The sequence below is a fragment of the Miniopterus natalensis genome, chromosome 2 (genome assembly GCF_054644295.1).
Source record: "Miniopterus natalensis isolate mMinNat1 chromosome 2, mMinNat1.hap1, whole genome shotgun sequence".
NCBI classification, from domain to species: Eukaryota; Metazoa; Chordata; class Mammalia; order Chiroptera; family Miniopteridae; genus Miniopterus; species Miniopterus natalensis.
This window is the reverse complement of record NC_142082.1, coordinates 182,652,547-182,664,982: the sequence shown is the minus strand read 5'-3', so window position 1 is coordinate 182,664,982 and position 12,436 is coordinate 182,652,547. Positions and strand designations below refer to the sequence as shown.

The 12,436-nt window shown below is 55.1% G+C and overlaps 1 protein-coding gene across 2 annotated transcripts; it reads left to right on the top strand.

Moving 5' to 3' along the window:
• Nucleotides 1–1,716: 1,716 nt before the first annotated feature.
• POLR3H (RNA polymerase III subunit H) lies at nt 1,717–11,830 on the top strand. 2 transcript variants are annotated; one of them, XM_087814948.1, is made up of 6 exons: nt 1,717–2,081; nt 4,851–4,947; nt 8,277–8,363; nt 8,883–8,946; nt 10,402–10,603; nt 11,548–11,830. In XM_087814948.1, exons 1-6 carry the CDS (start codon nt 1,971–1,973, stop codon nt 11,599–11,601), a joined length of 615 nt encoding a protein of 204 aa, XP_087671074.1. In that variant the 5' UTR covers nt 1,717–1,970; the 3' UTR covers nt 11,602–11,830. The 2 variants fall into 2 exon arrangements, with proteins under 2 accessions (XP_087671074.1, XP_016065764.2); XM_016210278.2 differs by lacking the exon at nt 8,277–8,363.
• The last annotated feature ends 606 nt before the right edge of the window (nt 11,831–12,436 follow it).

Genomic DNA, 12,436 nt, shown 5'->3' with positions numbered 1-12,436 from the left:
AAGCCTTGGTGTATTGGGTTGACACTCTAACTAACTGAGCTACCTGGCCAGGGCCTGGGTTTTAATGGATGAATAGGAGTTTTCCATGTAAAGAAGTGATGGAGTCAGGGCTATAAAAGGGCTTGTTCCATCCTTGGGGCTGGAGGCTTCCAGTGCCTGGAGAACAGAAGGGAGGTGAGGTTGGAGAGGGAGGCTGGGTTCAATCTTGACCTCTCTGTGGAGGCAAAAGATATTCATGAGGGAAGGCTTTGGGGACAGTGGCAGTTGCTTGCAAGAGAGACTAAGGCTGGGAGCTGGGTATGTGGCTAAGCTCCAGAGGAACAATGAAGAGGCCTGAACCAGGGCAGTAGCTATGGGAATAGAATTTGAGAGATATTTGAGAGAAAGAATATAATCTACTAAACACTTTTAATGAATGCCTCCTCGGGGATTGTGGACATAAAGAGCAGAAGTAACATTTCCCCCTGTCTTCAAGTAGCTCAAATCCTAGGAGAGGCAGACAGACCTGGATGCAGGGAAGGTCAAATAGGGATGCAGGGAAGGTCAAATTTAGTACCACTGCAGCCAGTCTCATAGAGAGATCTCCATATATGTAAAACTGGCAAAATAAAGCATCATGCATTTCTGAGTGTCTGTCACCTACCCCAAGGTTTTTTGTAAGTTCTCAAATTTTTATTTGGTTGAAGCACGCTATAGTATATTTTCTTTTCTTTTTTAAAAATAAATATATCTTTATTGATGCCAGAGAGAGGAAGGGAGAGGGAGAGGGATCGAGAGAGAGAGAGAGAGAGAGAGAGAGAGAGGGAAACATCAATGATGAGTCGTCATTGATCGGCTGCCTCCTGCACATCCCCGACTGGGGGATTGAGACCGCAACCCAGGCACGTGCCCTGACCGGGAACTGAACCACCATCTCCTGGATCCTAGGCTGATGCTCAACAGCTGAGCCACACCCATCAACTTTATTTTCACAACCCACCAACTTTAGAGGGAGTATAATGCAGAGGTTTAGACTTAGCAGTGCCCGATCTTGGACAAGTTATTGAATTCTCTTAGCCCAAGCCCAAGTTAGGGCCTTGTGAGCTACCATAAGGGTTTGGACTTTATTATTAGTCCAGTGAGAAGTTACTGAGGTGTTTTTTTGGTCCCAACTTATTACCACTTTTCAACTGAGATGTAACCTGCCTACAATAAATGCAAAGATCCTAAGCGTTGAGTTCTATGAGTTTTGAGAATTGTATACATCTGTATAACCAGCCCCCTAAAAGAAGATACAGATCATTTCTATCATCCCAGAAGGGCCCTGCCTGTCTCTTTCCCGTCGATTCTCCCGGTGTCAGAGTACTGAAGGGTCTACGTACTAGATTGTGTTTGTGTTTTGAAGGAATCGCTCCGGCTGCAGGGCAGAGGACAGTCTGAGACCAGCAAGGAGAGTATGGCCCTGAGGGTGCTCTGAGGTCGCCTAGCAACCAGATAGCGTTGTCCGTGGGTCGCCAGCTCCGAGGAGGAGACGGCCCTTTAGGCTCCGCCCCATCCCACCAAGGCCCCGCCCCACCCCGCTCCGCGAAGGAGCCAGTAGGCAGCGCCGCCCTACGTCGGGGGGCGGGCACAGGCTTCTTATTGGTCGGTTCTCCGGAAGCCCTAGTGTGCGACCGCCGGGCTGCTCGAGGGCGCGCGGTGCGTGCGGTGGCGGGTGGCGCGTGGCGGGGGGCAGGGCGGGCAGCGCGGCACGGTGGCGCTCTCTTCACCCTGGACTGAGATACCGTCGCGCTGAGCCTCAGTTTCCTCCCTTTGCAGTAGCGGAGCATGACCCGAACGGGACACCGCAGACCCTGCCTCACAGCCACATTGCCGGCCAGAGGGTCGTCTCGGCGATTGGAGGTCAGGGTCAGGGACAGGGACAGGGACTGGACCCAGGCCCAGGTGCGTGACTGACCCTCCCGTTCCCAGAGCCCCCAGCGCAGGCCAGGATGTTCGTCTTGGTGGAGATGGTGGACACGGTGCGGATCCCCCCGTGGCAGTTTGAGAGGAAGCTTAACGACTCCATTGCCGAGGAGCTGAATAAGAAGTTGGCCAACAAGGTACTGGGCCCACGGGGTCGCGGGTGAGCCTTGGCACGGGAGGGCCCAGCGCCGCCCGCGCGCATGCTGCAGGCCTGGCCTTGGTCATGCCAAACCTTGGCCTTATCTTAGAACTCAGTTTCCTCACCTGTGCGTGAATGTTGGCGGGACCCAAAAGAGAAACTGGGTCAGAGAAAGGCCCTGGTAACTGCGAAGTGCTAGACCCCACACTTCCAAAGTACTTTGCAGTCTTGGGTAAGCATTTGCCCACTCTGGGCCTCGGTTTCCATTTGTAAAATAGAAATAATTGCTGTCCAGCCATGCATTGTTTTGTGAAGATGAATGGTCAGGAGGCTTTTCCACTCATTCCTGCAAAAAAAATGTATGTGCCCCTTCTTCTATGTGTCAGGCCTATGTGCCTGAGTGCCAGCTCACCGGAGGTCTTCCCGCAGCCTTTTCTGTAGTGACCCTCCTTCCTCAATGATTCTGTGTCATACACTCTTTCCTTCTTAGCAATTCACTTACTATATTTTTTGTCTTTAAAAAATATATGTTTTTATTGATTTGCAAGAGAGGGAAAGGGAGAGAGAGAGAGAGAGAAAGAGAGAGAGAGAAAAAGAGAGAAAGAAAGAAAGAAACATCCATCAGCTGCCTCCTACACACCCCCTCCTGGGGTTGGAGCCTGCAACCGGGGCATGTGCCGTGACCCGGAATCGAACCAATGACCTCTCAGTGCTTGAGACGATGCTCAATCAACTGAGCCACACTGGCCAGGGCACTATACTCTATTTTCTTATTTGTTTACTGGGTTACTGTTTTTCTCTTTTCCTCTCTATGAGAACAGGGACCTTTGTCTGTCTTCTTCCCCACAGTATCTTCAATATTAGGCAGAGCTAGGCACAGAATAGATGTCCCATAATTGTCTGTTGATTGATTCATTGACACAGACAAGGTCTGCCTGTAGTGTGGTGTGAAAAGCAGATATGAATGAGAGGGTCCCACAGTTGAGTGTTATGACAAATTGAAGAAAAGGCTATGAAGGACAGGTGTTCACAGCCTGTGGAAGAAAGGAATTTAACTTACAATGTGGGAAACTAGCTGCTTTGTTAGAGCCAGGAGGAGCTAACTAGACGATTAGTTTTTCATGGTGGGAGGGGCTGGGCAGAGAGAAGAGCTGTGCAGGCAGAGGAAACAGCATTTGCAAAGGCCCTGTGGCCTTTGGAGGGAATATTGCACCTTCATGGCATGGAAGAGGCTGGTATGGCATGGGCAAGCTGACTCGGCTGCAGAGGCCAGGCCACACAGGGCCTGCAGGACTTCATGGGGTATTGGTTTTCATCCACAGAACAGCAGGAGGTGATAGGTGGGGAGGATCCAGCAAGGAGAAGATTGACTGGCTTCAGACAGGAGGCAAGTCCCTTCCATAGAGGCTGAGCTCACAGAAGGGGGTGTGCAGATGTGGGGAGTTGTTGGTGGTGGAGAGAACTCATGGAGTCCTTGGTACTCATGGAGTCCAAAGTTCTGGTTACTTTGTGATGTAGAAAGCAAAGGGACCTATGGGGGATGAAGTGTGACCATCGTGGAGAGAGGTGTGCCAAGTCCAGGAAAGGAATGTTCTCCTTTTGTGGCATGGGTCCTTCAGTGACCTGTTGAAACAAGTCTTTCTGTATCTGAATCATTCAGTCATTTGAGAGGAGGCCGCACAGAAAGGTCCATGGTCTGGCTAAGGACATAGAGCTTGTGCTGGACTTTGCCTCATGTGGTGAGGTCTGGCCAGGACTCTGAGTCCTCTGAGCTTCTTGCTAATCCTTGAACAGCCCTGCAAGGTCCCTCATTGGGAGGTGATGATGGTGGTGGCAGGTTAGCAGACACCAAGCAAATGACCAGTTGTTCAGAGCACCATGCAGTGGGGAATGGGGCATGGGATGTTCTCTGCCCAGTCTTGTGACCTTGACCATGTGTCACTCTGCCAGCCTCAGTCCTTGTGGCCATGTTTGTGTGTCTGAGATTTTGTGAGCAGAAGGGAGATTAGCTGTGGTTCTGATGTTCACTGAGCCGTGGGTTCTAGCATGGACTTGGGGAGCTTGGAAAGTGTAGGTTTAACCAGGGGTTCCCCTACCACTATCCTTACTAATAATAATAGTAATCCTTGCCCGGCTGGGCGTGGCTCAGCGGTTGAGCGTCAACCTAGGATCCAGGAGATGGTGGTTCAATTCCCGGTCAGGGCACATGCCCAGGTTGCGGGCTCGATCCCCAGTTGGGGGCATGCAGGAGGCAGCCGATCAATGACTCCCTCATCATTGATGTTTCTGTCTCTCCTTCTCCTTTCCTCTCTCTGAAATCAATAAAGATATATTTAAAATAAATAAATAAATAAATAAAATAATAGTAATCCTTGATTAATTGTTATTATTTCTTGCATGTGAGCCAGGTACTAAGATGGGGCTTCCCATCCATTCTCTCTCTTTATTTAAAAATACCTCCAGGTTGGCATGTCCATTTTTGTAGATGGGGAAACTGAGGCTCAGAGGTGATGTTGGAGGTCACACAGTAAGTGGTGGAGCTAGTATTGTAACCTGGATCTGCCTTGTCACCAAAGGCCCTGTTATTTTCAGAATAACCTCCCTCTGAGGTTCCTTACCTGTGCTACTTTAGGAAGTGCCCCAACTCATTTCCAGCTGTAAAACTGAGGTGATCATACCTGCCCTGAGGTGGGTCTCGAGAGAGACTAGACTGCCTGGAGCTGGGCCTGGGGTCACCGTGTGTGTGTGTGTACACTGATGCACGTAGGTTGTCTACAACGTGGGACTCTGCATCTGTCTGTTCGATATCACCAAGCTGGAGGACGCCTACGTGTTTCCCGGGGATGGCGCGTCGCACACCAAAGGTGAGTACCCTCTCCTCCTGGGGCATTGGATTTTTGACGCTCAGTTTTCGGGGGTGGGAGGTCCTGGTCTGGAGGTTCGGAGACCTGGGACCTAGTCCTGACTCTGCTAGGAATTGACTGGGTGACGATGGGCAGCATCTTCTCTCTGGGCCTCGGTTTTCTCACCTATAAGAAATGGGAGGTGGACAAGTGGTTCTCAGGGCCTCTCCCGCTCTGAGATCGTGGCTCTGTGCCCACACCCCCTTTGGTCTCGTCTGCTCCTGAACCCTGCTTTTTGCCTGGCCCTCAGGCTGGTCAGGCTGGTGGCGGGTGGGCAGGCCAGACAAAGACACTTGGAGAGGTCACTGCTGGGTTAAAAGTGTGGGGAGCAGAGGGGAGCACAGCTGTCCCTCCTGGGAGAAGGTGGTCGGGGGTGAGGGACTCTGAGGGGCACAGGACGTAATGGTTAAAAGCGTGGCCTCTCGGTTCAAATCCCAGCTCTCACTTACTCACTGTGTCCTGAGCGGAGCGTGTAACGTCTCCGTGTCTTGTTTCCTCATCGGTACAATGCAGTTTACAGCAGGTCTTACGTTACGGGACTGTTGGGAGGATTACTAAGGGAATACATGCAGAGCTCTTAGGACAGGACCTCGGCACGCAGCTAGTGCTCAGCGCTCATCAGTTGAACCTTTTTCCCGAACCTGGGGGTCAGCTGGGTGGTTTCTTCTGGCCTGGCTTGGCCAGGGGTGGCTAATGTAGGGTGGCCTCGCGTGTCTGGTGGTTGGCAGACTGGTTAGTGGTGGGGTGGGGGCATCAGCCGGGGTGGCTCATTCTGTTCCACATGCTCTCACCTTTCATTAGAGAGCCCCTGCTTATATCCCACTGGCCAAAGCAGGTCACATGGCTGAGGACAGCATCGGGGGTGGAGAGTTGCAGTCACTGCAGAGGGCTGTGCACCAGGGATGGGAGGACTTGCCGTGGGACCTGGAGGGAAGGGGGGAGAAGTAGAGGAAGGATCCCCTGGGGAGAGCTCTCAGGACGAGCGGGCCAGGCTTATCTCTCCTGCCTGAACCCAACCAAGTCAGAAGCAGAGGGCAAAGGGCCACTTAGGTGGTTCAGGGCTAGTCAGAATCTGGGCACGAGACTTGCCCTGTCTGCCCCAGACCTGCTGAGTCACAGTCTCTGGGAGTGGGGCCTGCAAGCCGTGTTAACTGGGAGCCAGGTGACTGTCACACAGGGCCACGTTTGAGGAGCCCTGCCCTGGTCCATACTGCTCAGCCTCTTGGCACCGGCGCAGAGATGTCGAGCATTCCAGAACGTGCCATGCAGCTGCCTGGTGTCTGTGTCCAGGGATCCAGAGACTTAATTAGCTCTCCTGGAGCTGTCATGCTCTGTAGAGAGCCCTGAGAAACAGGAGCAGTTTCACTAGCAGAAAAATAAGACGGTGCTGCAAGGGCCTCTGTCTACGGAAAAGGGTGCTGTCGAGGTGAGCCCAGTCTCTGCTTCTGGATGGGGGCCTTGGGTTACAGGAGACAAGTAATAAGAGGCACCAGAACTTCAAGAAAAACTGAGAAAGAAAAGTTAAATTTGAAGAAATTCTGTCCATTTGGTTGTTTCTGTCAGTGAGTGTAAGATTTCACTTGGTTTTCACTCCCCGCCCCCATTCACCTGGGTCCCCCCTTTTCTTGGGAGTGACATATGAGGAGTAGAGCACTGGGCTTGGCCCCTCGTGGCCTATCTTTGAATTCTGGCTCGGCTTTTCTGGGTGGGGACCTTGGGCAAGTAACTCTACCTCTCTCAGCCTCTGGACTTGCTTGTTCTGGACATTTCCCAGAGGTAGGTCATACACTCTGTGGCCTTTGTAAGTGGCTTCTTTCACATAGCGTGATGTCCTTGAGCATCATCCACGTTGGAGCACATGTCAGCACTTCATGCCTCTGAGGGGGAATACTATCCCATCGCACGGATAGACCACAGTGTGCTCACCAGTCATCTGTTGGACTCTGGGTGGCTCCCCGTGTGCTTTTGCATGTGGCTGCTCCAGACTGGTGTTCCCTGGGCACAGGATCATATTCCTCCCCGCCTCGTAAGTCCAGTGCCCAAACCGGCCTGGCACAGACTTGGTAGAGGTTCCGTGGGGGGTTTAGTAAACTGAACTGATGTTGTGTCATATGGGGGACAGGGTTTTTCCATTCTGTGGGTAAGTGACCCTTGGCTGCCCTCATTTGCTCTCCGTGAGATCAAATGAGGACTTGTCGCCTTCATGATGGCTTAGATGACTCCTGTTTGTCTCCTTGCAGACAGGGAGGAGTTACCCGCTGCCACCTCTCCTTCCCCCCATGCCTTCCTGCCCAGTGGTCATGAGGAGGCAGCCTGGCAGAGAGCTAGGGGCACGTGGGCCTTGCTGTCCCTTGGCCAACCAGGCAGCTGAGGGTGCTGGTGGCAAAAGCCTGTGTTTGGGGATTAAACCTGTCTGAGGAAGGCAGATTAAACCCCATGGCCCTGTCTGCTGGTCCAGAAAGACTTGGAGTCCCCCCATGGCAGAACAGGGCAGAATAACTGTGGGTATGAGCAGGTTACCCAGCCTCTCTGCAATAGTAGCATGACAGTCGACAAGGTTAGATCGGGAGTCACTCAGTGACCAGCAGGGGGCAGCCTCATAGTTACTCTCTGGCCCTGGGTATTCAGGCCAGTGGTGAGTGCCACCCTCCTTCTTCAGTGCTTTAAGCAGGGGCAGGAGTGACAAGGTGATGGCTTCTTCCAGGCGCTGGGTCAGAGTGGGCACAGACCTCACCTGGCATTTTCCTTGCGGTCCTGCTAATGGGGCCATCTAGGGCAGGGTCCGAGAACCTGCAGAAGCGTTTTCGCTGGGTTATCAGCTCTGTCCCCCTTCCTTAATTTCAGAGCACTTTTAGCATTCTCTCCGGGTCAGAGCTGTGCCTGGGGCAAACTTCACCAGGCAGCGGGAGCCTTTGCCAGGTGCTTCTGCCCTTTTAGAATCGAAAGGAGAGAGCCTGGAGGGAGATTGGAATTGACTTTGGAGTCATCAACAGCCCAGAATCTGGGCCCAGGTGTGACTTAGCTGATGGATTTGGGAGCCAGCTGTCAGTTCCAGGGCCACTGCTGCTGACCTCTTGTGAAGGCCAAGCTGTGACCTCACAGCGCACGGCGTGAGGGTCCCGGCTCAGCTGCCGGGTCTGGGCCCACAGGGGGATCCCCGTGGACTGCCAGGCAGGCTCCTGGAGCAGCTACGGGACCTCTGGGTCTGTGCTGGCGAGTGAGGGCTGCCCTGGTTGCAGCAGCCATTCTCTGCGTGCCTGCTCGTCCCTGACATGCCTTCTTCTTTCCAGTGCATTTCCGCTATGTGGTGTTCCATCCGTTCCTGGATGAGATTCTGATCGGAAAGATCAAAGGCTGCAGCCCCGAGGGAGTGCACGGTAATGGCAGCCCTGACTCCTCAGATGAGACCTGAGAAGGGTGGGGGGACAGTGGTCAGGCCAGATGGCCTCCCTTTAGCTTCTGTGCTGCGCCCCATGGTCAGGGAGGGGTCAGATATAGAAGCAGAATCTTCTCGGGACGTCAGAGAAGCTTGTGATCGAATGTACTCAGCCCTCTCTTGCGTTCATGTAGGGCGAGGACCTCAGCCACTGTGAGGCTCCACCACGAGGTGGGGCCCTAGGACTTCAGGGTGGGCTCTGGAGGGGGGGGGGTGCGGTGACTCAGGGTAATCAGCACTCACTGGCCCATGTTGTGTGCAGTGTCCACCTCAGGTTTTGGTGGCTGCTCAGGATGTGTGAGTGGCATAGGCAGAGGCCCATGTGGGACTTCTAGGTTGGGGAGGGGCCCAGGTTTCCATGATGCAGCTCCCAGCAAGGGGCTTGCCTCTCGGATATGCAGAGCCCTCATTGTTGAACTGTCCACTGTAAGCCCCGTCCCATGCTGTCCCTTTTTTCCAGTCTCTCTGGGGTTCTTTGACGACATCCTCATTCCCCCGGAATCTCTGCAGCAGCCAGCCAAGTTGTATCCTGCTGGTTAAAGGGTCCCAGAGCTCGGGCCTCTCTGAAGGACTGTCCTCACTCCATGGGTGGCCCTGCATCCTGGGATCTGATGCTGCGGCCTCTGTGCCTCCCCCACCAGCCTGCACTTATGTTCTAGAGCATGGACCTGCCTGTGCTTCCCCCTGACCATGGGTCCCCACGCCTGGGCCTCTGTCTGGGCTGCCAGGCCTGGTTATGTAGTGTACACTGTAGGCAGGGCACTGCTCACTTCCAGTTCACTTTGCTCAGGTTGTCCCTGCAGGAATCATCTCAAAGATAATTTCCCTTGAGAGCTTTGCTCCGACTGGCTCACCGCCCCTCCTCCCTGGTCTGCAAGTGGTAGCTAGCTAGCATCTGAGGGCTTGACTGAGGGTCCTGGCCTGCGTTGTTGCCCTCCGCTGGTCTGCCCCATTGTCCCTGTCCCAGCCCTCGCCTGCTGCACTGCAGTTGTCTGTTTCTGTGCATTGTCACTGAGACTGATCACTGGGAGGGACCCCATTCTGTCACTACTATACCCATGGTGCCCAGCACAGGACCTGGCACAGGAGAGGCAGGACCCCAGGGCTGCCACTAGAGGGCAGTGTGGCTCTCCATTGTGGGCTCTGTAGGGAGAAGGCCTAGTTGCCCTCACTGGTTCAGCAGACAGCTCTGGCTGGGCCTGTGCAGGGCCAGGGTCAGGGTCTGTATGTGATTCCAGGATTTGTCAGAAAACCTGACCCAGCCCTGCTGGTCCTCTTGCCAGCTCTGGGCCCTCGGGTAGGACCTCCCATCCTACCACCAACCCCTTGAAAATTGAGAGGTGCGGATGGAGAGGGATGTGGAATCTCCCCGTGCACAGAACACAGAACAGCTTTAGCTGACACTGGAGGGCCGACTCGTGGGTCCTGCGGAAGCACTTTCCGTGTTTCCCTCTTTACCACAGCCCTGTGAGATGGGCCTTGCTACAGCCCCCCTTTTATAGGTGGGGACCCTGAGGCACTGAGACGTTGGGCCTGACCCCAGGCCACAGCTGGCGGGTGGTGGGGCTGATTCTGCACTTGGCAGTTGACACCTGAAAGGATGCACAGGCTGAGCCAGCCTCGGCAGGGAGGGGACCCCAGGCAGTAACAGGCCCTGGTCATTCCCATCTTGAGGGGAGAACTCAAGCTCTGCTCTGAAGCCTCCTTCCTGCTTTGATGGCCTGAGGAAGCCTGGGGGTGCTGGGGGGGGGGGGCGTTCCCAGCATTGGTCCTGTTCTCCAAGAGCTGCTCCTCTCTGGGGGGCCCAGACCTGGCCCAACCTCACCACTTGCACATGGGCCTGCTTTTCCTGTGACCTCTCAGCCAAAGTGAACTTAACCTGGAATTGGATTTTCCTGGGGGGGTGCTGTGGGAGGAACCCCCAACCCTCAGGAGCTTCTCCGTGGCCCGGTTGTTACCTTGACCTGGGCCCCACTCAGCGACGATGCAGAGCAGGTGTGGGTGTGGGAGTACGAGACGGAGGAAGGAGCACACGACCTGTACATGGACATGGGCGAGGAGATCCGCTTCCGGGTGGTGGACGAGAGCTTTGTGGACACATCCCCCACCGGGCCCAGCTCTGCCGAGGCCACCTCTGCCAGCGAGGAGCTGCCCAAGAAGGAGGCCCCGTACACGCTTGTGGTGAGATGTCCGATGTGCTGCCGAAACCACGGGACCGTGTGGTAGGCGAGCCCAGCTGCGAGTGGCGCGGGAGCCGTTTCCTTGGGTGGTGGCTTGGGTTCCACTCCTAGAACCCCCTCTCCCAGCAGGTCAGCGTGAGGGTCCTTGTGTGTTCTTGGGCAGTCACTTCTTGGCTTCTTTAGGTTGGGGCAGTAATCCTTATGGGGAGGTGTAGGCCGGGGCAAGAGAGGGACAGCCCAAGCTAGATGACAGGGCCACTGATAATGGGAGAAAGATACCACAGAGGGGACTTGGGAGGAGACCAAGTCCCAAGAGCAAGGGTGGGGCTTCAGGGAGGGTGACTCACACCAGACCCAGCCTGGGCCTGAGGTGACAGGGAAGCTGTGACCAGCCAGATCCAACTTGGGTTCGTTTTTCCCTTTATTCTCATGAACTCAGCGACACATGACAAAAGTGGGTTTCAGGGGCCCTCTAGTAAGGTTTTCTGGTATAATGTGGGCCCCAGGTTGTTCACTTTGGGGGCAGCTGTGTCTGTCAGGAATCCAGGTGGCCCGGGGCATCCCCTCTACATGTATTTGGCGGCTGGGGCTCAAGGTCACTAGGCGTACTGGCAGGAAGACACCTCAGGTGGCTTGGGAGGTCATGCTCATGACTGACCTGCTGGTGTCTGCACTTGGACAGGCCCAGGGATGAGGAAGGTACCTGACCCGGAGGCCTTGGGCCAGGGGCCGTATCTTTAGTAAACCAGCACTTTCCTTACAGACCTCAGGGCAGTTGGGGCGGGGGGGGGGGGGGGGGGGGGGGGGGGGGGGTCTGGCCGTGTGCTCGTGAGCCAGCTGGGAGCGCTGGGCCTGCTGGGGACCCTGAACAAGGCTCCTGCCTCCTGTCCTAGTTGGCTCAAGCCCTGAAGGTAGGTGAGATGTATCCCGTTCTCTCCCCGGCAGGGATCCATTAGTGAGCCGGGCCTGGGCCTTCTCTCCTGGTGGACCAGCAGCTAACCCTGGGCCTTGACGGGGGACCAGCCTGGTCTGCAGACCCCACCCCGACCTCTGGAAGGTGCCTGGAGACAGCAGCAGCCTCAGAATGCCAAGGAGCAGAGTATGTGTGGCAGGGACCTGCCGGCCGGGACCAGCTCTCTCCTTCCCTGCCCCCCGGCCTGCTCATCTCTTTGGAAGTCCTGCTCTCAGTGACAGCAAAGACATTCAATAAACAGTGACAGCAGCAGTTGAGGAGCCATCTCTGTCTCACTGGTGTTGTCATGACCTAAGGTCACGGGGTTGCCACAGCAGGGACAGCATGTCCTTCCTCTCTTTGAATCACTTGTGGAGATGGCCCTCCACAAATGGCAGGACTTAGGAGCTGAGATCCAGGCTTCCTCAGACCAGGCTTTGGGCTGGTGGAACTTGGAGGCTCCGGAAGGTAGCACAGGGAGTGAGAGGCTGGCCTGGGGGAGCTGCCTTGGGGCATGCGGGCTGTCAGTTGCTAAGAAGAGCCTGGGAGTTAAGGGACAAACACCTTCCCACTAGCACATGGGAGGTAGAGGCTGTGGGCTTTGCTGGCTCAAGGTGAGGACAGGTGACCAGCTGTGTCCACCCCCCTCATCGGTACAGCAAGAAGCTTGGGGACAGCTGCCACTCTCAGACCATGGCCATGGCACCAGGAACACCCTGTGGGTCTGCCACAGGATCTGGGGATGCTGGCATGAGGGCAAGCACCCCATTGTTTATTCGGCAGAATGGTTTTGCCAGGTTCACCCACTTCTGCTGGGACCAGGACACTGGTTTTGTAGTAAGTCTTGGTGAAGGGGCCCCACGCCCTGGCCTTTCTGGCCCA